The sequence below is a fragment of the Branchiostoma lanceolatum genome, chromosome 11, assembly GCF_035083965.1.
Source record: "Branchiostoma lanceolatum isolate klBraLanc5 chromosome 11, klBraLanc5.hap2, whole genome shotgun sequence".
Classification (NCBI taxonomy): Eukaryota; Metazoa; Chordata; class Leptocardii; order Amphioxiformes; family Branchiostomatidae; genus Branchiostoma; species Branchiostoma lanceolatum.
Genome location: NC_089732.1, coordinates 14343607 through 14367729, shown reverse-complemented (window position 1 = coordinate 14367729; position 24123 = coordinate 14343607). Strand labels below are relative to the sequence as shown.

The 24123-nt window shown below is 38.3% G+C and overlaps 1 protein-coding gene across 1 annotated transcript in view; it reads left to right on the top strand.

Annotated features, from left to right (window-relative positions):
• LOC136444290 (lachesin-like) overlaps positions 1–21836 on the top strand; it is a 36226-nt gene extending 14390 nt beyond the window's left edge. Inside the window, exons 2-5 of the mRNA XM_066441803.1 lie at positions 17542–17635; positions 18232–18372; positions 19237–19437; positions 21517–21836. Of these exons, the coding sequence (XP_066297900.1) occupies positions 17557–17635; positions 18232–18372; positions 19237–19437; positions 21517–21836 (741 nt within the window). The 5' untranslated portion in view covers positions 17542–17556. The remainder of the gene's footprint in view (positions 1–17541; positions 17636–18231; positions 18373–19236; positions 19438–21516) is intronic.
• Positions 21837–24123: the final 2287 nt, after the last annotated feature.

Below are 24123 nucleotides of genomic sequence, written 5' to 3'. Positions count from 1 at the left end.
TATTCGTAAAGTTAGAAACATTTAATCATCATATACGTACTTTGTATTTATTGTATCTCACATTTCATACTGCAATGTCCTGTGTTTGCTCTTGTGCTGCATTTGTGCTGCATTCGTCAAAAAGAAAAAAAAAATATTAAAGAAACTCTATATTATGTTGAAGCTACTGTTCCGCATTGATACACGTCTGCAATACCAGACAAGACGAATATGTTAATTTCACGTAAAAGCTGACGTATTGCGCAGACGGGTCTAAACTTTCCAGTCCATTATTCGGCTATAAAGGCGAGTACCGTTGATGAGCGACCAGGCGTCAACCACAGACGACCGTATCCGCCTCGATCAATATCAGGCCGAACATTGATGTACTCCACCTCACAAAGCACTTCCATGGAGGGGGAAATAAAAGGAAAAAGCTGAGTGATGATACGTCCGCTTTCCAATTTCGGTTTCCATTGAGTTTGATTATTCTTGGGAGATAAAGAATGGCAAGATGATTTGCGCCAATTGACTTTTCCGCCTCCATTGGTTGGTGCTGTTTGGTTAATGGACTGTAATGCCCACGGTATAATGATTTTCTTTCTGATACAGTCTTTGAAAGCTTCCAAAAGCCACATAGATGTCTGGCCAAACAAGTTAAACGAAAAGGCATTGTTGCTGGAGACGACTGCGCGTGTACTCAGTTAAACATGGAAAAATTCAGATATTGCCATTCAAGGAAATATCAAGCATCAGATATATATATCACAGATTTGTGTAATCTAGTAACATTTAAGCTACTGAATGTAGGTGAATATAAAATTGTAAATTGGAAAACACAATTACACAATTACACGTAAAATACCCATAGTCTGGCACTTATCTATGACTAGTCGTAAAATGCGCCATACTACATCTGTTATCAGTAACGCTAGCGTTTTATGTGAAGTTTACCTAAATGTTAATGCATTTTGGACGTATGATTCCATATCTATTTATTTTACTGATGTCATCTGAGGTACTAATATTTATATGTGTGGTATCATATCCGTAGTGAAAAATGATTTGTCTCCAAATATGTAAAAAAGAAAAACAAATATATACCATGGTATTTCTCTAAACCCCCACTATTCACAAACAATGAAATCAAATTTGGTACAAGCTCTTCACCGTGCAGATTCCCTTTGCCTCGATATCTATCTGATTCTGAAATAAAATTTCTTTTACTCGTCAAGTATAGAACGCCCGCCCAGAGCGTGGTACAGTCGGTGAAACTATAAGTCCCGTCATTATTAAAAAGTTCTGGTCCTTACTAGATCGCCACACTAGGCACTTCCTTGCGTTTCGGTGACACTGCGCATCATCACGCAGCGTGTAGGCCTGTAACAGCTGTTAATACCGTTGATATTCGATTCCCGTTCTTGAATGATAACATGAAAGATACACTCCACTGGTTATATAACCAAAAACGTAAAATTTAACGAACCCGAGAAAGAATAACAAGAAAACTTTACTAAATCGATATTTGTTTTATGGCACGTATATCCCACAAGACGTAGCGTTATATACCTATGATCTAATGCAGTGGATCCAGCCAGGGGTTATTCAAAGTTTTACGTTCGTAAGTTTTGTCACAGCTCGTATGCGAAGGACGAACTACTGTTGGGTAGAAGATTGAATCACGTGGTAATAAATTCAACACAATGGTTAAAAGCATACAAAGATAAAACACTGATCTGAGGGATGTACACTGAAATCGTCCTACGACAGGTTGCAAAAAAGTAAACATCAATTAACAGATTTGTCCTTAGTTACAGACGAAAGATAGTGGATGCTATCTGAAACGTCTGACTGTTTCAAAATTTTATCCAATTGCTTATAATAAGCAACTATTTGGCATATCTTATTACCTGGATGTCCAACCTTCATCAACGTATCAATAAACATGTTTATGTTTCAAGCACAGTATATTGACTTTGTGGTCTTCATAAATTTACACGTTACTGTGTACGTATCTCCTGAAGTTATCAACTTGTTGGGCAATTATCCATTTAAGCAACGCTGTACAGTTATGGAGAGTTGAAGCCATTTCGATGATGAGCATTGAAGTTGTCAACATAAACCATGAAAATGTTCCTGTGGTTATTATTTTTAATGCGATTCGTCTAGATAAAATCTATAAAATGTGCCATAGAGCAATAACTGATTATCTTGCATTGATGGTACGTTATGGAATTTGCAGTACAAATGTTACTTAAAAATCGTAATTTTAGCTTGATGCAATGTGACGCAATCCATAAGCCTGATGTATATCTGACATTTTCTGGTAGGCTACCCCGTGTCATTAACGACCGCAGGACAAGGACTGATACGTTTGACCCGTTAAACATTGAAGTAGAAAGACAAAAGCGATATATTCAACATCCTTCAAAATGTCAGTTGAAAAAACATGAACATAATATTAGCAAAAAAAGACAGAAAACTGTTTTCTGTGATCATCGCAACGTCGCGGTGGCGCAGTGGCAGGATGTTTGGACCCAGAACCCAGAGCTACTGAGTTCGAATCCGGGGTTCCCTGATTTGTCCCATTGACGTTGTGCACTTATGAAAGGCACTTTACACGACTTTCCTCACTTCACTCAGGTGTAAATGAGTACCTAGCTCATCTAGGGTTAGGGACGTCCATCGGATAGGATGTCAAATGGAGGTCCCGTGATTGGGGAGAGCCACACCCCACGCACGTAAAAGAACCCACCACACCTTTCGAAAAAGAGTGGGGCATGCCCCGGTGTACGATGGTCCAAAAACCTACAGTCGGCCTCACATGGGTTTGCCCTTATTAGTTATAGCCTCCGGCTAGTTGGGCAACCCTGGCATTTACATGCCGAACCAGTAAATGAATAAATAAATAAATATTTTGCACACCCTTTCGTCATGAGTAACGGCGCTTTGTTTACTGTTATCAATACAGTTGGATTGACGACATTTGTACGGCAACTGAATAAACTGACTCTTTTTTTCAAACGATAACGAATTCTTATTACTTCAGAGCAACATTGACTATGATAGAGTTCAGAACTTGCAATGGTGCATCCTATACAATTCATCCAAATGATTACTGGCTTTAGAATAAATATGTCTCTTAAAATAACTTGGATTTCCCGTGGAACGTCTTTGATTGCCTGGCAACTCCCTGATGACTAAAGCAATTCTCTGCTATCATTGCTTGTTATTGGTACTTGCCAGCAATTTGTAAGTCTTTGTTGGTATTAGGGAACACCCTCTTGTGGGCTGCTAAGGACAGATTTAACGAGCTATTCGCTCGACGAGGCTGTATCTCTTTTCTCTGTGAATGCCCATTATACTAAATCATGCTGCCAGATCATTAACATTTCAGCTGGCACGAGGTTTGGTAATACCAGCTTTCCACTGAGCTGGCAACCGATGAGCGGCTATTAGTACTTCAAACTATTTTTTTTTCCAAATGGATGCATTGTGTATGGTGTATATTTTGTATTGTCTCTATCTCTCGAATACTTTCACATAAATGATCACATTCAATATTGAAGTAATTTATTATATAACCAACATATAGTGGACAAAGTATGTAGTCATGTTTCCAAATGTTTCAAAAAGAGAGAAGAAACTACTAGGTGATCATCATTAGTTTAGCAATACTCCACAGTTTGTATGTTTCTCAGTTTTCAATGTTAGAATTTAGCATTTCATCAATTCATGGTTTGCATAATGTTTCATATAGACAATGTCTGGTCATCTGTGTATTTACCCCTTTTGGGCAGGAATATACAATAAAGACTTTTTACTATATAAGTCTAAATATGGTCGCCGAACGGCTTTCACTTCGTGGGAAGGTTGGCTAAAGTACGTACAACCAGAACGAGAATGGACGTATATGGCTTCGGAAGGCATCCCAAGCGTACTAAGAATGATGATCGTCTGACGAACGATGGCCGTTGTCTGAATCCTTGACATTAGCTGTAAGTAGGAAGACAGCCTTGCGTGGGCGTTTCCCCCTAAAGAGGGTTCAGCAGGACGGCCACATAGGGTATTAGACTCCTGATATATTAGCCGTAACGAATCATTAAATGTCAAATGTAACATTACCATTGAAATACTATAGCCTGTGCCAATGAGTGATCATGTGTAGGAGTAATGAATAGTATTATCCATAACGTTTAGCATCTGATTGTTGCAGCATGGATCTTTAAGAACTTGACGATGCGCAAACTGTGCTAATGATGTATGTTGGTCACTGCGATAAGGTACTACCGGTGTATAGTGATGATGGCCTAAGAATGTAACTTTTATCAGGACATTCAGACAGAGAGATACAACTATAAATGCACTGACAACACATAGAGTATGTTTCATAAAATAGCAGTACAAGTAAGGACACTCGTGTGTTTTACAACGGGTCTACCTTTTGCTATATCTATCTATCTATCTACATTATCCATCCGTCTCTACATCAATCTATATATCCATTCATCCCTATAATCTATCTTTCTCTGTTTCTCTCTCTCTCTCTCTCTCTCTCTCTCTCTCTTTCTCTCTCAATCTCTCTCTCTCTATTGGCACGAAAAAAGGTCCAAAGGAAACTACGTTATCTTTGCTGATCAAGTTCGATCTTTTTTCCCTCAAAACGATATTTAAAAGCCTTGCTCCTGAGTAATGGGAATTCACACAAAATGTCATCCCGCTACTTACTATGCATTATTTGGCATCGTTAATCTGTGGTACATAATCACGTTATGCAATCTTAATTTGATCAATTTCAGACGACGTTTCATAGGGCCACCATCAAACCGACATTTTCAAAGGCTAAAAGTCGTATATACAAATATAAATGGTCGACACTGTGGGGTTTTACGTAGCGTACACAGTAATGCCTTCTTGAAAGGGCAAAACTTTCTACGATCATTTTTAAAGAATGGTGGATTGAAGACTTGAAGGTGACTTATTGGATCGGTAAATAACACAAATAAGCGTCTTCCGACGAATTCACTGTGAACGCCAGTATCATTGGATCTTCTTGGCGCCGAGTTAATGTGATCACAGACGGAGATTTCTATACCCATTCGATTTGCAATCACTGGCAGATCTGATAACCTTCTAAACGGAAAGTAAAGGGTGCAAATGGCCTTCTTTTATTGACGTTTGAAGAACAACCCGTTACATATTGGTTTTGCTAAACTGATATTTATAAGAATTATACAAATGACGCACCTCTTTGTTAGATAAACATTGACTTATTTAGGGACGTTACAATTTGACACATATGAGTAACTTCTGCGACAGTTCCAAATAGAATTTGATTTGGAGGGCATGATACATCCCACTTTGTTGATTAAGAAGTAATACATTTAGTCTTATCTATTGTTTCGTGGATGAGTTGATACGAATATATTAGATTACTAATGACTCCAAGCGGTCAACGTTAACGTCAAAGTTCGTGATGGAATTCACCAATTCATGATTATTTCACCAAAGCCACATATTCTATAACTGCTCTAGAATGTCCTCAGAGATAATTTGTAAAGTTCAATACTAAAGTAACCAGATAGGATGTGTTTATCCCAAAATGTGTCCTGTTTTGTTTATCCTTCAAAATCTTACTGAATTCAGGTATAACACATCTTTCAATATGAAAATGAAATCGCATCTTACACATTTCCGTGATTTGGACGCCGGTTGATACAAATGGTGAAAATCATGTTATTCTGATTACGATATAACTATAAACTGCAAAACTATAAACGTAATATCTTCAATCTTTTCATTGTAACTAGCGGCTTATTTGCCAGCAACATTTTTTTCAATGCTATCTTCCTGTCGGAGATAGAAAGTCTCTCTTGACATCTCAAAGCACAGTGTAATTCGTTGATGCATGTTAGACATCCAGGTAATAACATACGCCAAAGATAGTTACTCAAGCAACTGGATAAGTAATTGATTCATTAGCATACAACCTTGCCTTAACTTGCTATTCTGTCAAACCATCTGAAATTGTCTTTATTTCATTAACATATCTATTCAGAAGTTTGGTATAAAAACCTAGTCCTTAGTCACTGACGAAAGATAGCGGATGCTATCTGAAACGTCTGTTTCAAAATTTTATCCAGTTGCTTGAGTAACTATCTTTGGCGCACAGTGTAGTTCATTCAGACGCGACCCCCAAACGTGTCTGGTGGCAGTAAGTTGCCAATGATTAACGACCAAGGCGTGGGAGGGGGGCAACAGTAACGCAGATGGATCTATCGTGGAAGATGTTATTGAATTAGCCACTTACACTTCATCCCGTCTCTATCCTATCGAGATCCGGTAACCCCACATCGAACTCTCTAAAGAGCCTAGATATCTGGGAAACCATTTTGGAGCAAGTCATAGCACCGGATGGGGGCTTTTAAGAAACTTACAGAATTCGCTACGGGGACCGTACAAAGTCCTTGGAAGTCTACGTGCTATGAATATAAAGTTATGAAGTCCATTAGGATTTATCATCTGTGCTTTCCGCAGCTCACCTTTTCTGTTGAGGGTTGGATTGTACATCCTCTCATTTATTACCTCCCTCAATCTACGTTCGAATTACCGGGGTTCGTGGTGTAGGATATCATTGAATAAAAGATTGAATGATTGTCCCTGGTTGTGTTGTGGATGGTGGAAATGGCAAAGGAGTACCCGCTTGAGCTCTCTCTATACACCGAACAGTCTTTCTATGTCAAAGAATCGTGTGGTTTTCTTTGAAACACAATTGAGATGTTTGCAAGATGTGGCGTTCCATTTTCTGTCTATCCTGGTCTTGAACACTCAAACTACAAATAAACCATTTCATATCGACAACTCTCGCGTAGGTATTCCAAACAAACAAACAAACAAAAAACCTAATGGTGTTCAAAAGCATAAAACAGCAACAGTTGTAGCAGAAGAAGTCTTTCATATGTCACATATTTGAGAGTCCTATCATTAATTGCAGCGGACTTCTCATTAATTATGCAAATATGATAATGATAATATGAGTTTTTAGTTATGTAAATCATCATTCAAACTATCTACTTACCAAAAATCATTACCATCCGTCACACCCTTCTTAAGATATTCTTTCAAAGTCTGAAACAAAGCCGGGTCCTGCAGTTCCAAAAAAATCCGCCATGGGGCCCAGATTATGCAACTTATTCTCTGCCACAAGAGCTATCTAACGTTCTAAGTAATGTGTAATTGACAAAAATTATTCTGAACTACCGGAGGTGTATCTAGCTAAACGTTCCTAGCCATAGCTAGACACATCTCTTTTGATGACCGCCCTAGATAGAGCAAGTACATTCTTCTTTTGTGACACTGCACAATGACAACTATAGAAGACATCACTATGCCAAGTAACAAAAATTTGCACTCTACTGTGACAGTCACACATGTGAAAGGATCTAGATATTTTGGAAGACATTCCATTACCTACCACAATCACTATGTTCATAAAGTTCTTATACCAAATATCACCCATTGGCTTAGTGACACTATGAGACATTTGTTTTCATCAGGGAACAGAGACTTCGTGCAACAATTCTGATTACACAGTGAGTTACCCGTCTCCGGAGACACTGTTATGGGGGAAATTTACATTGGATGAAAAAGGATCAAGTACTTAAAGTCACAAACCAAGGAGCTGTCGCTCATAAAAGCCATAATAGGCGTTTTGCACAGTCGGGGTTTCCACTAAGGATTATGAATGCTTTGTTAGGTGACAGCTCCGAAGTTTGTAACTATCGCTCAGTTGTACACGCCTTGGTTGTTACAAAGTTTTCAACAGTTAGGGCTATGTAAGGGAAAATAGATTTGTAACATCCATAAACGTGTTGAATTTTGATACAAAATTAATTTGCATTAATATTTTCCAAAGGTCACATAGACGCCAGTTCATTTTACAAATATGTAATATTTGAAATATCAGTGTTCATACCACAATTTCATATTTTTCACCGGGGTTTCAAATCATCTACAATTACATATTAGTTGTTTTTTTATTTATTTTTTCATTAATCAAATGAAGAATACACAGGACACAGAGGTGATGCACTCTAGCAGTAGCTTATATTAGGTTCAATTGAAACGAGGTTGAAATAAGTTTGTATGTTTTGTGACGACAAAAATACATCAAATGCTTGTATGGTACATGGTCATGAGAACGGTTTACGGCTATGGAAAAGTTACCTTTTCGGTAACTTTCGGAGGGAGATACATATTCTTGATGACAAAGTGTATCTCTTTTACACACGCATACGTAGATGTATCCCTATGTATGTATCTGCATTTGCACCGCATGTCATCTAAAAATGCGTAGAGAGGGCGACGTTTTCTAAACAGCTCCCCAACAAATGTTACAATTACAAGTCTGGTAAGATAACATTTTAAATAGAAATGCCTATACCACGACGGACGGCTATTGTGACGATGGGTCGCCAGGACCAGCAGTACAACATTGTCATACGTCATATCGATACGATCCAATGACAGCGCATCTATCAGATAAGACGGGTTCCATTTGTTCTGATTAGTTTCCAGGGTAATTTGGATAAAGGACTTTTATCGAAGACGCCGAGATAGTATCGAACTAACATCTCTAGTCCAGGCAGACTCCTACAGTAACTATAAGCCGCACTGCACTGACCACCTTGGAGTAAGTTGATATTTATGCCTTATCAGGTTATCCACAAGCTGTTTTTCGACAGAATCAACACTGCATTTTATTACGATTTTGGTATACTTTTTCTCCGAAGCAACTGCTCTATTTGTTGTTAAGATTTTATGAGTACCTGAAAAATAAAACTAGGAGGTAAAATATCCAATATCGTTGTCTTGTAATGTCAAATGTATGATGTCAATAGAACTACAAAGTTCTCTTTTAAATTACATTATGTAAGATTGAGAGGTAATTAATCATTAAGATATGTATTTTGATAAGTTCACGATTCGATTTTTCGTCATGAAAAATATGTATTGAAACTTTCAAAACGTTGCGAGAGTTGCTGGCCTTTTTAGTGACCCTATGCAATGGTTTTAATCCTTATTAAAATCATACACAAAATAAGAATGTGGGAAATGTTTCGATTAAATCAATCATGTGCGGCCTTTGCAGCAGTCGCATCTTTATAACGGACTTCAGGTTCATCGGCAACTGAACCCAATTTTTATCACTTAATCCTTTAGAGGGAAAGGTTACGTTATCCAATATCTCCCCTGAAGAAGTCATAGAGGTATTTACTTTCTAATACCTGAAATCGAGCTTTAGGCATAGGTCAGAATAAGAGTTCTCTAGGTGGCCCCAGATTTTGGACTTATTCATCATATCTGATCTATGCTTTACCACACCAGTTTTCACATCCAAGAGACCAAATGTCAGGTTCATATAAATTTATATTCATCAGATAATTTTTGCATTCAGTTTGTACTTCCGCAGTTAAATTACAAAATCTCAAACTCGTTTAAAACTTCACGAAAAGAATGATACAACATGTATCTTATGTATATTATAAGGAGTGTCATGTGGCACGTTTTGTACTATACTACTTTATTTGCTTGAGTGTGCTGAGCAAGTTTTTACGTATCTGTTCTGTACATATCTGTTCTGTATAATTTTATTGTAGACCCTGCAGCTATTCAGCACTGGCTGCCATTGCACGGGCAATTTTGACCAATAAACCATTATTATTATTATTATTATCATCATCATCATCATCATCATCATCATCATCATCATCATCATCACTATTATTATTATTATTATTTTTACCGCATCGTCCATTGCGGCCCTGGTATCTGTTGTAGCCAAGTATTCCAAACTACAAGGGGTTTTTTTCAGGTGTGTAAATAATAAAATCACTTGCGTAAGTCATCATTATTTCTAACCAAATGAATTATACCACGTATACACTTTTGACACCGTTGAGGCCAAGTTGGTTGTCTATCCTAATGTAGATATATGTAGTGGAACACTCCTGGATTAAAATGCGTGGATAGGCGTGTATGTATTAATCTTCGGACTCGCATGGTCACACAGAGGCAATTGACATGTGTAAGTTTCACGAGGTGATGAAAATTTATCGACAAAACTTTATGATGAATTTGTGCCGAGGATAAACGTGGCTTACCGTTTCTGCTGATGTGAGGAAATAACAGTGCTTTGTTAACGCTACGGCAACCTTTGGCTGCGAAGCGACTTGTCGCAACGGTACTGTCGTATGTCTTTGTCATCGTGTTAACTGTAACGTAAACAGGCATGGACGTTTCCAATTATTCACTTTAACTTCGTTTTGACAACGATGTATATATATATATACGTGAATAGTTTCATCAGGTTGGTAAGTCACTGAATGAAAAGACTATATATTTTCACACAACGAATAGATTTATTCCACCGACGTTTCGGTGACCATCTGTCACCTTCTTCAAGGCCGTGCTGCATTACTATGTGAACCAGTCAGAATTGCCTTGAAGAAGGTGACAGATGGTCATCGAAACGTCGGTGAAATAAATCTCCTGGTTGTGTAAAAAGAGTCTTTTTATTCGATGTACATATAGATTCTGAAAGAAATAGAAAGTAAGAGAGAATGACTTATATGTCCTTGCTTAGTTTCTCAGTATATAGTCAAACTGTATGCTATAGATGCTAACAACTACTTGCCAAATACAACCAATGGCTCTATTTCATATGACATTGTCAATGAATAAGAAAAATAATTCTCATTCAACAGGGGTAACGAACGTTTTGAGAATGGTGTGCCAAAAACGCTTACAATTTACGTTGTGATTGGTGGTTAGAGACATATATCATTGATTTTTTAACTGTTGTGCCAAAAGGTTTGCAAATACCCTGTCTGTCATCTCTTTAACGGCTTTGTTTTGTACGTAATTTGCGTAGTCCTGTGGTTAGCGATCTTGCTTCTGGAACTAGAAGCCCCGGGTTCGATCCCGGCTGTGTTGCTCACCCGACATGCACGTTACCGGAAAAGGTCAAAAGTCCTTAGGACGGGGCGTTATAATTAAGCCGTGGTCCACTGTTCATTGTGCTTGTCGAAAAAATCTAGGGGAATTTCCCCAATACAATGAACCTGTGAATACTGTATATGGCGTCTGTCTTCCTGTCACGACCAGTGGAAGATAAGCTAATCTGTTCATTGAGTTCATTTGAGCTAAACTCGTTCGAGATCACTTTCCTTTCCTTGTCGCCTTTCTCTGCCGCAGCCGAGTGCAAAAGTCATTCTGTGTCAAGTTTAGGAATCACGAACAAGGTATTAGAAGTCACAATGGCAAAGGCATTGAAAGCTTACGATTTTCCATTTTCAAATCTCGGCCCAATACAAAACTCGTTATATTGTAACTTTTCTGAAAGAATCGTTGCATTCAACAAATTGAGTTTCGATTTTGGACCTAGTGTTGCAATCTGTGACGGAATGTGATCATGGTGTGCCAGGGAGATTTTGTCCTTTACTAACCAAATTTTACACTTTTGACGATATCGCCACTTCTAGATCAGATAATTGCATATCTTTTAAGATCAATATCAAGTGTATTCTGCTTCCTGATTTTGTTTATTGGTCATCACGCCTATAGCTAGTTATGTCTTCGAAACTCACGAAAGTGACATAAAACCTTTTGTAGTTACAATGTTTCATCAGGGCTTTAGATAGTATCCCCGTTCCCGACCATATCCTTGATAAGATAATAAGCCATATTCAAGCACGTGCGCACGTATTCCTCTCGTTTCAGAAGACTTGCTTATTGCTTTAACGTAACTCACAACTCTAGGACTTTGTTTTCAAATTGCTTTTTCCCATCATCATTGGGCTAATATGTTGTCCAAATAGTTTGTTATCAATAACCTTAATTTGGCATATTCATTAGAATATAAGCTTGCAATAGCCTACACATTTAAAAAAAATATTTCTAACACCATTGACTCGGTGTGTGCTATACTCTGGCAGAGTCAATCTATATAGACAAGATATTTCCACTCAAGACACCAGCAACATGCACACCAGTACTACAATGCCGCACAAATCTACAAAGCCCTAAACAACAAACTGCTACCCTACATGCGCCTGAGGTTTGTGTACTGCAGAGACCAAAGTACACGGCCAACCAGACAAAGCACAAGCAGTCAGCTGGTTGTCCCCAAACCCAAGCGAGAGACCCTCAGAAGGTCGGTAGCCTACCGCGGACCAAATGTCTGGAACAGCCTACCGCCAGATACACAAACGGCTCCGAATCTGACTTCTTTTAAGAGACTCTTGAAGTAACGGAAACGATCAAAACGAACGGACACGTACCATTAACCACATTTCGCCCGTCTATATGTTGTATGTTGTAGTAATTGTATATTGTTGTACCATAAATATGTAATGATATATTGTGTTGATAGAGTTATTAGGACTCAAATGACTATGTATCTCTGCTATATTGTATCTGACCCTTACCTCTTCCCTAATGACCTAAATGAAAAGGGGCCTCCGTGCCGATTTGAACTTATCATGAATAAACAAAGATTCAAACAAACGAAACAACCAATATGGCTGATTAACACTCACAAATTCCAGTAAACATGGTATGTCAGATGTGAATCATAGATAAACGTTGGAACCTGCATAATTTGCTTATAAATCATGCAATTTATTTATGCTGGTCTTGATATTCTTAGAAGTCTGCCAATTGAATACATCATCACCTTCAGGATTACATTTTTTATTCATAACGTTACATAACATAGTTCTTTGTTGTCATGAGTTGATGGACATTGCCGACAAGTGTAAGATTCAAGTCCCTTAACCTTAAGCAATCAAAATGTCATGGAAAATCCATGTGATGAATCACCAGGCAAAACTTTTCACATTTGCGAATTTCTAGACGCCAGGTGAAAATGACGGAGACTCGAAAGTGAACGTTTTCACCATTAGGCGTAAACGTTTCATTTTCTTCACAGAAAATAATTGCCGAGTGATAAGAAGGTATTCCTTAGATGCCCAAAGTGAAGAAGAGCTTGTCCAAGATCTTATCTAACGGCGTGATGAGATGGGAAAGGCAGCTGAGTTGATAACAGTGAGAGATATCGATTATTTCTGAAGACTACATTGCTTTGCCGAGTACTTCTGTAACCCTTGCGAGCCAATAGATGCTATCTTTTCAGGCTTTGGGGGACATTTTGATGATAGTGGACCACAGAGCCGAAAAGAACACCGAAGGCTGTAAGCAACAAATTAGCGTGAGATTGGCAAGACATCGTTTTTCATTAAACCTTGTTACGAAGTTTTTTTTGCACTGAAACGTCTTACATACTAATCATACCATCCGGTAATAACCGAGAAGATGCCATATTTGCTCGCTGAACTTACGGGCAAAATGGCTGATGGTTACGGGCTGGCTGCAAAAGGTGTATCGTAAGCAGGGTGTGCTCTATCCAAAGCAAAAACAATGGTATTAAAAAGTCACGAAAAGATTCGTAAGTTTAACAAATCTTGCTGACGTTTCCAGCGCTAGCCCTTGGCAATAACTAACATTGCTGTATTTCACGGTTTTTACTTCTCCATTCATTTTCGGCAGTCCTATGAAATGGGGTTATAACTGTTTGCGGATATGTAAGTTACAATGCAAGTAACCGGTACGGATAAACGCAAGCAAATAACGGACAAAGATATGGGAAACATAAATATAATTGATTCAGACGTTTGAAGGAAAATAATCAAATTTAGGCCACACCAATTTAATTTCTTGGTTAACGGATTTTTGTAGAAAAAAAATGGAGCGGGCGGGCGAAAAAAAAAAAAAAAAGGCATGGAAGGAGGAAGCATTAGCATTTTGGCTGTTTCAAGTACAAGTGGAGGACATTTCCTGGAACTTCAGGTTTACTTCTTATCTACAATCACAAAAAGGCAGGAAAAATCTTCAAGCCGATACTATTTTGAAAACACAATACTTTATGTTTCTGACATATTCATCTTGCTGGCATTTGCTTAATTAATATTCATTGTCTGCTCCGGGGTATGTAAGCAAAGGCAAAAGGACATGTTCATCCCTGTCACATATACCGAAATAACAAGCAAACCCTCATGCATGTATTACGTTAGGATATAAACTGACAGAAAAATTCTGAATTTTTGAAAAAATTGGGCATAGGTTCCACGCTATGACCCCTTACCGGGGGCCAACGGTGCCATCAAGTTCAACAAGTGGAACAGTATACACAACTCCAAGTCATGTATTTTCTACTTGGAACTTGAGGCAAGTCACAATGGAAAAATGTGGAGAACATTGGGCAAAACCTCCTCACTTTATTAATAAGTATAACTTCTTTCAGCTTGATCATGTTAATTGAGAAAAGAACACATCAGAACCTTGGAAAAAAAGCAGACAGTAGAAACCTACATGCATTTGCTAGTAGAGAATGTAATGAATTTTATAAAGCACTTCACTCATCAAAATCCCTCAACATACACTCAAAAAGTTTTCTCTAAAAACAGCCAGCTCCAACTCCAAGTGTTATGCATTGGCCCCTTTCAGTCTGAGAAAATGGAATGTTCCATTCCTTGAGCAGCATATTTCAAGCTGCACATTCGATGAAAGTAGAAATTGTATTTGACTTCAAAAACCACATCTGAAGGAAAGAAAATAAACATGAGCCTTTAAATTTGCAGCTAAATATTCATGCCGTCTATTACGCAGTTTTCCAAAAGATCGATACTTTTTTTTATGCTGAAGATATCAATTTTAAAGCCCGTAATCTACGGTGGAATGTGAGGCTACTTTCTGTCCAAACAAACAAAATGGCGGTCTTTCTAGCAGAGCTCAGAGAGCACATGTACAGCCATCCTCGTGGTTTTTGTCGGGTTTTCACTGGTTTTCAGACCAAACAACCATCATCAAAGGCTAAACAACATCATACATGGTATTTCTATGGCTAATATTGCTAAAAGGAACCAGCTATTTTGACTGGATTGCCGATTTTGTTGCAAAATAAGAACCGAAAATTTCGTCGGTGGCCACCAAATATATTTTTCGGTCAGCAAATATTCGTCTTTTCTTAGCTGTTTTGGGACTAAAAACACACACCAAATGTGAAACAAAACCCCATATAATATTTTCAAATGTGGTAGTGCTATAGTTAACCAAGTATTGTTCTGTTGTTTTGCCGATTTTGAGGGGAGAAAGTGGCCGGTCATATGGCGGTTAGGTGATAATTTTTCACAGTCTGCTGTTTTTATTTTTATTTTGATTCAGCAAAAAAACGAAGCGGCGAATCCGTTAACCAAGAAAATAAATTGGTGTGGCCTTAGCGTGTTCGTAATATATACATATATTCAAAAAGGTATGAGTGATGAGGGCTCAATGTAGCAGGGTCCTCACCGGCTACGTTATTAATTAGGAGAGAGACCCTGCCTCCGCTTGACCAGGCTCAGGCTGTACCATTCACTGATTGTGCGAGGGAAGGACAAGAGCCTTTGTTAGGCTTTGCACGCGATGGCCTGCAATGTCCTTGTGTGATTGGTGCTGCAGGAGTATCGAGCCAAAGGGACGATTACAGTTGAGTGTGGGACAGAATAACATTGGAATAAAACCTATAGATCTACCAGATCTTTCTTTAGTCACTGATGAAAGATAGCAGATGCTGTCTGAATCGTCTGTTTCAAAATGTATCCAGTTGTCGGAGTAACTGTCTTGGCGTATCTTATTACCTGGATGGCTAACCTTTGATTTACGTAACATTGTGAATAATTTATTTTATAATGTAATCTATATATTACAACCGGACCCGTAAATATCGATAAATGTGTTAAAGAGAGATGATTGAATGTATAAATAAAAATCTAAATTGTTGTAATACTCATTGTTGATGTAGACTATAGTTTTATATTTGTATTTACAGATATAGAACTCGCATTGTGTTAAGTAGCGACAAATACAGCCTTGACCTTTGACCTTAATCTCTAGCCTGCCTATACGGACGGACCTATCTTTGATGAATGTGCCCTAGATTGACCTTCCTGGAAAAAGCAATCAACATACTGCCGCTTGCTTTGACATCAACGTCAGCAAACGGGTAACTACAATGCTGATAATATAACCCTAGTTCACGGTCAATGCTAGTCAATGGCCGTAATAAAAGGTATGATTGAATAATATAAAATAACATGCATTAGACCTTGGAATACAAATATGTACAGACAATAAGTTATGATTATACGGGCAGTGTGGGGAGATTGAATAAACTCAAAGACAAGATAGTCACAAACATTTGAGCAGCAGATTGCTAAATGCAAAAGAATCATGCGTACAAGTTACAGTGCTTTCATTCACGACTGAAGACAATAGAATCACGCAGTTTTAAATTCTAATTTCAAATTCCAACGTTATTGATCTTTGTTCTATGCCATCTAAAGTCAAAATGAAAAAAAAAAAAAAAACATTCAGCACTGTGTCAAACCAAAAGGGGAAGCATCGACACAAATTATGAACTTATCTATTCTACTACCTTATAATGGAAATGTAGTTTTACACACCTTTCGTTACAACTTTCGAAAAAATACATCATTTGATACATTCCAATAAATCATATTCATATCTATATCAGAACATTATGTTGAGTTTTAAGTGTCTTACGGATATATTTGATCGTTTTTAAACGATCCCACTCCATTATACTTTCCCCGCGACTCCTGTGACCGTGTCCTTTAACCAGGACATTAGTGATGAATGCCTTAGTCCCTGACCTCTATGCCCTTATATAAAAGCCGCACTTGAATTCAAATAACGACGTGGGAAAAGATTTATAGCCTAATTATGGAAGAGAGCCTCCCCTGTTTGAGCTTGTGCAAGGGTCGCCTCACTTTGCCGTGAGGGAAGGTACGGCTAAGGCTACACCTGTTAGGAGGTGCGTACACGCCCCTTACCAGAGCCGGCAGCTGCGACAGCTTCAGCGACCCATTAATGGCATTGACCTCGCCACACGGCATCGATCGGTAGAGCTTGCACCTCTGCCCTCTTATATCGATGTATCCAGCCTAGGAATATAGTTAGAATTTATTTAATGTTTACCCGTTTCCCTATACATGTATAGAAAAGCGTAGATATTGAATTTGATTGCTTCATCGTGTTATAGTTATTTCCCTGTGCGTATACTTTGAATCCATTTAATGTTTACTTGTTACCCTATGCATATATAGAAAAGCGTAGATATTAAACGTCATTGCTTCATCGTGTTATAGTTATTTACCAGTGCGTAGCCTGGACTTTTTTTGAGAACTAGTTCATGCTTTGTAATCCATTGTACCCGAAAAAGATGATTGTGCGACAAAGTTTGATGCAATGCACAAAACTAACAAGATGTTTAAAACAGTTATATTCTACACATTATATTCTTCTTTATCTTGATCGTTTTATCAGGATTTCTTCATTGATATGATGACACTATATGTCATTTGTTTATTTATGTTATGGTTAAGATTAATACACATGCATTTAACAAGTTTTAAGTTGTTGTTTTTATATTTGAATGTACAGATATAAGGACCAAGCATGACTGAATCACTTGCTGTCGGAAGAGGACGCCGTTGTCATCCATTGGTGATCATCACACTCTATGCTGTAATAGAAGGTAATACTCCTTGTTTGTAGGGGCTGTGTATAATGATAATAATAACTTTATTGCACAACAATTTTACAAGGTACAAAGTATGGCATTCACTGGTACATAGATAACACTCTATAACGCTGATCAATGTACAATATGGAGTACTAGTAGTGGTATGGGATGGCGATGGGATTTTACAATCATTGGAGGAGTTTCTAACGTCTGTACAGTCTTTGATATATTTCCCAATGTATACCATGCAGGGGTTGTCACATGTCATTATGTTTCATATTTTCAAGAATTTAACATCTCCGTTCCATAAAAGGCTGTATCGGTCTATGTATGGCTTAATCTGTTTTAAGACTAATAAAGATATGTTAAGTTAACCAATTTGATTCTCAAAATAATAGAATGATTTACAACGCATGTCAACTTATATTATTCAATTCTATGATATCTATTTACTGTCTAAACGGAAATTTGGAACACCAATTTTAATAGATTCCATACAATATAGGGGTGGCCTCGTGTCAATATAAGTGACGTTAGATCCTCTTACAATTTCGCTACATCGTTCGAAATATCGAGTACAGCTAGTTAACCATGACTTTTCCTACTAGTTACAATCTCTCAGACCGACGAGTCTATAACAGTCCAGGGTATGGTGGGAGACACCGTGACGCTGCCAGGCAACTTCTCGTATGGCCACGACGAAGCCGTCATCGCTCTCACATGGACCAAACTCGATCCAAGACAGGAAGGTAAATGTATCTAATTGCCTTCGCCGTAGCTATAGGCAGAAGGGTATATTTTTGGTCGGGAATTGTGGAATCATGGTGTTGACGATAAACCTCTTGATGCAATGGACGGATGTTGGTGATTTTTGGTACCTACTTTTCTGTTGAGGAGACGAAGGTCAAGTTCGAGGATGGGTGTTCTTGGGGGTTCCTTTTGCGCTGAAGTGGACCTTTTGTGTTTGTCAATTTGTTTGTTGGTGGTATAACTCGAGAGTGATTAAATGGGTCGTGATGAAATTTAGTAGGATGTTGGGGTCGGAGAAATGAAGGTCAAGTTCGAGGATGGGACTTCTGGGTGGAGAGTTTCTACGGTATTATAGTGGGCATACTTTATCTAAATTTTGGAAGATGATAACTTGAGCAGGGTTTGGTAGATTTTTATTGTTTAGGAAGTTAGAAACGATTAGTGATGATTGCCATAATGAAATAAAAATCAGGTACACCATTACTTTTGTGTAATATTTTTTGTTTAGATAGAAATTATGCGGATAACGTTGTTTTATAATTTTGTTCTTCCGATTCAAATAAAGTCAGAGTAAAGTATTGTTGTATCGTAAACAAAGTGTTTGCAAACGTGTAAAAGATGCAAGGTAATGATAAGGAAAGGGAAACAAAACTTACCGAGCGTTTGGTGTGGTACTGGCATAGCAGCAAACAAATAAACAAACAAACAAGTGAAAGTTCATGCTAAATGTTATGTGGTAAAAGAGGATGAGTTTACAAGTCAGTCAGCTAAGTAGTAGATCAACCCCTCGCCAAATCATGTGAGACTGCAGCAATTAAGACTTATTATCTCGTTCAACTTTCTTAATTTTACATTTTATTCAGGAACACGCCATTTTGTCCACATGTTCACCCCAAATGGAACCTCGGTGGCATCGGACGAACTCAAAGGCAGGGCAGTGTTTCACAAGAACGGTTCTTTCACCATCCGGGACATTCGGGAGGAAGACGAGGGACAATACGTCATGACTTTACTCATCGACGTCATCGGGCAACGAGAGCACTTCGTGAAGCTAGATGTTGTCGGTGAGGATCTTTAGTTTCCCATTTTAATTTAAGATATGTCTTGAATGCAGAATAAAACGACTATTTTTACACAACCAGGAGATTTATTCCACCGACGTTTCGTTGACCCTCTGTCACCTTCTTCAAGGTAATTCTGACTGGTTCACATAGTAAGTAATGCAGCACAGGTCTGGCTTATAAACATAATGAGATGCATTCCCAAACGCAAAATATTTACATATGTACAATCACAAGTGATGACGCTTGGGGCCGCATGATGATGTCATCCCCTATGATTGTACATATGTAGATATTTTGCGTTTGGGAATGTATCTCACGTCAGTGGAATAAATCTCTTTTATTCAGTGACTTGCCAACTTGATAAAACTATTAACGGATGTGAGACAAGATTGTCTTGGATGCACTTACTAGAAATACTCTATATATTTACAGTCGCTGTGAGGTTTCAAAGCATTACAGTCAATGAAAAAGTTTACTGCCTCTGTCTGTAAACAAAAGCTGGTAAATGGCATTAAACAAGTTTGAACCTTCAACCAAAATACATCACGACCGCACATGCGCACCGATAACTGTGAAATGGCTTATCACCGACAGTTATATAGTACCACTTAACTTACTATAAATAAAATGTAGTCATGCTGGTCAATGGCCTTAAGTTTTAAGTTTAAACCAGAATGCATCACGACCGCACATGCGCACCGATAACTATGAAATGGCTTATCACCTGACAGTTCTAGTACCAATTAACTTACAATAAATAAAATATAGTCATTAAAATTCAAGACGATATGGACAGCGCATATCAATGCTTTCCGGTCCAGGAGACTGCAATAAATTTGCAGGGAAGGGGGGGGGGGGGGGTGCAGGTGTATCTGTACCAACCTCTCATACTGCATAATGGATTTCATAAGACAATCAAATTGATCTACATTAATGCCAGCGAACTAGAGTCGAGCCTGAACTTTGCTGACATTTACTTTAGACCCTCGAGATATTCATCATTCGCAAAGTACGACTGTTGCTCTCGGTGATAGTAGGCAAAGGCCAGGGAAAATAAATCACCCACTGGCGGTCTTAAAAGGGCAACGGCAACATTAATCTTAATGATATAACCACGTTTAGGTAATTCACTCACTTGATCTTCTTTAAGCTTTGAAACTTTTACGTTGCGAGACGTCAAGAACGGATGCACTCAGGTGATCGGCTGTCATAAAAGTCACCGTTTAATTAACCTACAGGTCGAAAGGTCTTCTTTTGTGGCGGTGTTTTATGTCTTGCGTGAAGAGATGTATTTAAATTGAAGGGTGCAAGGTAGAACAGATTAAAGCCTCTCTACGTTTTGGACGAAACAGCTGTGGTGGGATTCATATGAGGTTTTATATAATCAAAGACACCGTGCAGAATTATCTCACGTTTCAGAATAGAAAATGGATCCGACCTTTTGAATCAGAATCAGAATAGCAATGCTTTGCTTAGTTTGCTTTTTTCAAACAGCCCAGTGCCAAAACTTGTGGTGAAGTGTTTTTTTTCTTCAATTCAGTGTTCTTTATTGTATAGTGCTATATCTTCATAAATCTTTATTTTTAAGATAATGTTTACCTGAAATTATGAGTTACCTGTTAGCTTCTAATGACTTTAATAAGAAGCCATTGCGATAATTACACAGATTAAAACTCGTAACAAAGTACACTCCACGTAAAGTCTTATATTCTAATTTTCCAATATACACTCAAAGTCTCAATCTACCCTTAGAATAGAATAAAAAAGACTCTTTTTACACAGACAAGAGATTTATTCCACGACGTTTCGGTTACCATCTGTCACATTCTTCAATGCAATTCTGACTTGTTCACATAGCAATGCAGCACAGGTGTTGCTACTTATACATATCAATGGGATGCAATCCCAAACGCAACGTATTTACATGTGTACAATCACAGGGAATGACATCACTATACCATAAGAATAGAAAATGTTACACTAGCGCGCTACATGCTAAGTACATTTGTCATAACATTTCAGTAACTGATTAAGACGTTTGATTCATCCCTAGTATTTTGTTTATTTGCTTGTTTTTAGTCCCTCCTATCGTTGACTTGGGTGTGAAGAGTCCATATGGAGCTCCTGTTGGAACTGACGTCCGTCTCAACTGCACAGTCGACAAGAGCAACTCACTCGTCTATTCCGTCAGCTGGTTCAAAGATGGCCGCCCTCTTCTGCTGCCAAGACTTGACTTTACTGACAAGGTCTTTTACCGGTCGTCTGTGGTGTTGAAAAACTTTACAGCAGCTGACAGCGGAAACTACTCTTGTGTGGCGAATTCTTTGAAATCGCAGGAAACAGGAAGCGTCATCTTGGAAGCAACTTGTAAGTATGCTCCTATATATAGTGTACCTTAGAGGCCTAGGGAGGCTCTACTAAACTGAGTTTTTCACTTTTGTGGGCGTGGTCTCTAACCAGCTGTCAGCCAATCAGAGAATTGACTTAATGTTTTCTTTCGGTACATTCCTTTCTCTGACGGTCAGCTATCTGAGGTCACGCCCACAGACGTGGAAACATAAGAAGGTTCAAGCAGGGCATCACCCAAGTGTATTGTAGGGACTATGGACAATGCTATTTAGGGAAAAGCTTGTTTGTGGCGAATGCAAAGAGGAAACCATTTACATTATCAGCAGAACATATCTAGCTTCATAACCAAGTAATGGTGCTGCAAGGTATAAGGTTTTCCAAGCCAACATAAGTAATTATTTCTGAAAATAATTTGCCTTTTTTATGTGTCAGTACTCAATCTTTCTAGAAAAATTCATCTCACACCTTAGTAAGCATATTGTCGTAAACGGACGACTGGAGCCTTCTTTATAACATTAAGTATTGATGCAGACATAATCTTCACAAAAGACTGGAATATATGTAACTTTTTAAAAGTAGTTTACATTGATTTTTCAGACCCTGCTCGCGTAACCAACATTTCCACCCAGCCGATAATAACAGCAGGGGACAGCACGACTCTCTGGTGCACAACAACAGGCAACCCTCCCCCTAAAGTCACATGGTACAAAAATGGACGCAAAATATACGCTGGTGTCACCACAGAGGGAAACGTGACCTACATAAAGATAAAGAGAGCGCGGACTTCAGATGTCGGGAAGTACAAATGTGCGGTATCTAATGGGCTTGGCGAGGATTCAAGAACAGTTTATCTGTCTGTTGGTGGGGTTGAGGTCACTGCATCATCGTCGTCTTCCGGTAGATATAATTTCCAATCATCACGTAATTTACTGTGATTATTGAATAATGGGGTAAAACTGTAGGTCTATTCATTGAGTTACCACTTTTGTACGTGTGTACGTCATCTCCAAGCAGATCTCCACGGTGCCAAAATCGTACAAGCTAGCCAGAGAAGCTCTAGTCAGCCAGAGAAGTCGTCAGGCAAAAATAAAATGTCTTCTGCCAGTTGGATACGGTCTTTGCAATCGTCGGGTCTGCTTAGAGACTAGATGTGTTAAAGGTGAAATCATGCCAGTACCAAAGTTACCAACCTAGGATTTATGTGATCAAAAATTCATACTGGAACTATGGTAGATTGGAATTTATTATCGAAATATAAAGTAGGGTCATCTTTAATGGGCAGCTTTATAGAACGCTTGCGCTAGATGGGCAAAGGTTAGGTGTGACAGGCCGTCCGTTGTAATACACTATCAATTTTTTTCTTTTGCTTTTCTAATTTTTCTCGTTTTTCTTAACTCGTGGATAAATTTTCTTGTATTAAGAATTTCAAGAATGGATAAGAAAGAACATGAAGAATACTCTGATTCTTTTCATGGAAATTCTCACAACAAGGAACATTTTCTTAATTCTCTTAAGTTAAGAAACTATTTCTGAACAAGATTCTCACCCTCAAGAATTTCTAGAAATTCAAGTCTAAATTTCTTGTTTTCATTGTTGTCCAGAAAATTTTAGAATTTTTCTCTTTCTGGAATAATCTAACTTCAATGCAGACTTTCTAAGGAAAAATTTCCTAAGAAAAAAAATCTTAACTCGTAGACAGAATGTATTTCTTAAAAACAGATATTCTTCTTCTTTTTAAGAAATTTTGTCGGTGTATATGAAGACACAAGAAAAATAGGAAAAGGCATTTTTGGTAGTGTAAAACCAGCTGCTGCCGCGACACGTATCTCGTGTGTTGAGCCGAAGGGAGTTTATACCAACTATATTATACCGATGCAGAAATCAAGAAGCTTAGAATTCTAATTGCCTTCGCCGCAGGCAGAATGGTACATTTTTGGTCCGGACTTGTGGAGTGATGGTGTTGGCGATAAAACTCTTGATTTCATGGACGGATGTTAATGATTTTTGGTAGGTAAGTTTCTGTTGGGGAAAAAAAGGTCAAGTTCGAAGATGGGTCTCCTGGGGCTGTGCTGTAGTGGACCTTTTGTGTTTGTCGGTTTGTTTGTTGATGGCATAACTCGAGAGAAATTTAATGGATCGTGGTGAAATTTAGTAGGCTGTTGGGGTTGGAAAAACGAAGGTCAAGTTCGAAGATGGGTCTTCTGAGGGGTTCCTACGGCATTTTATTATCTACATTTTGGAGCAAGATAACTAAAGCAGGGTTTGGTGAATCTTACTTGTTCTGGGCAGGTAGAAACGATTAGTGATGATTAACATAATGAGAGATGCAAATCAGGT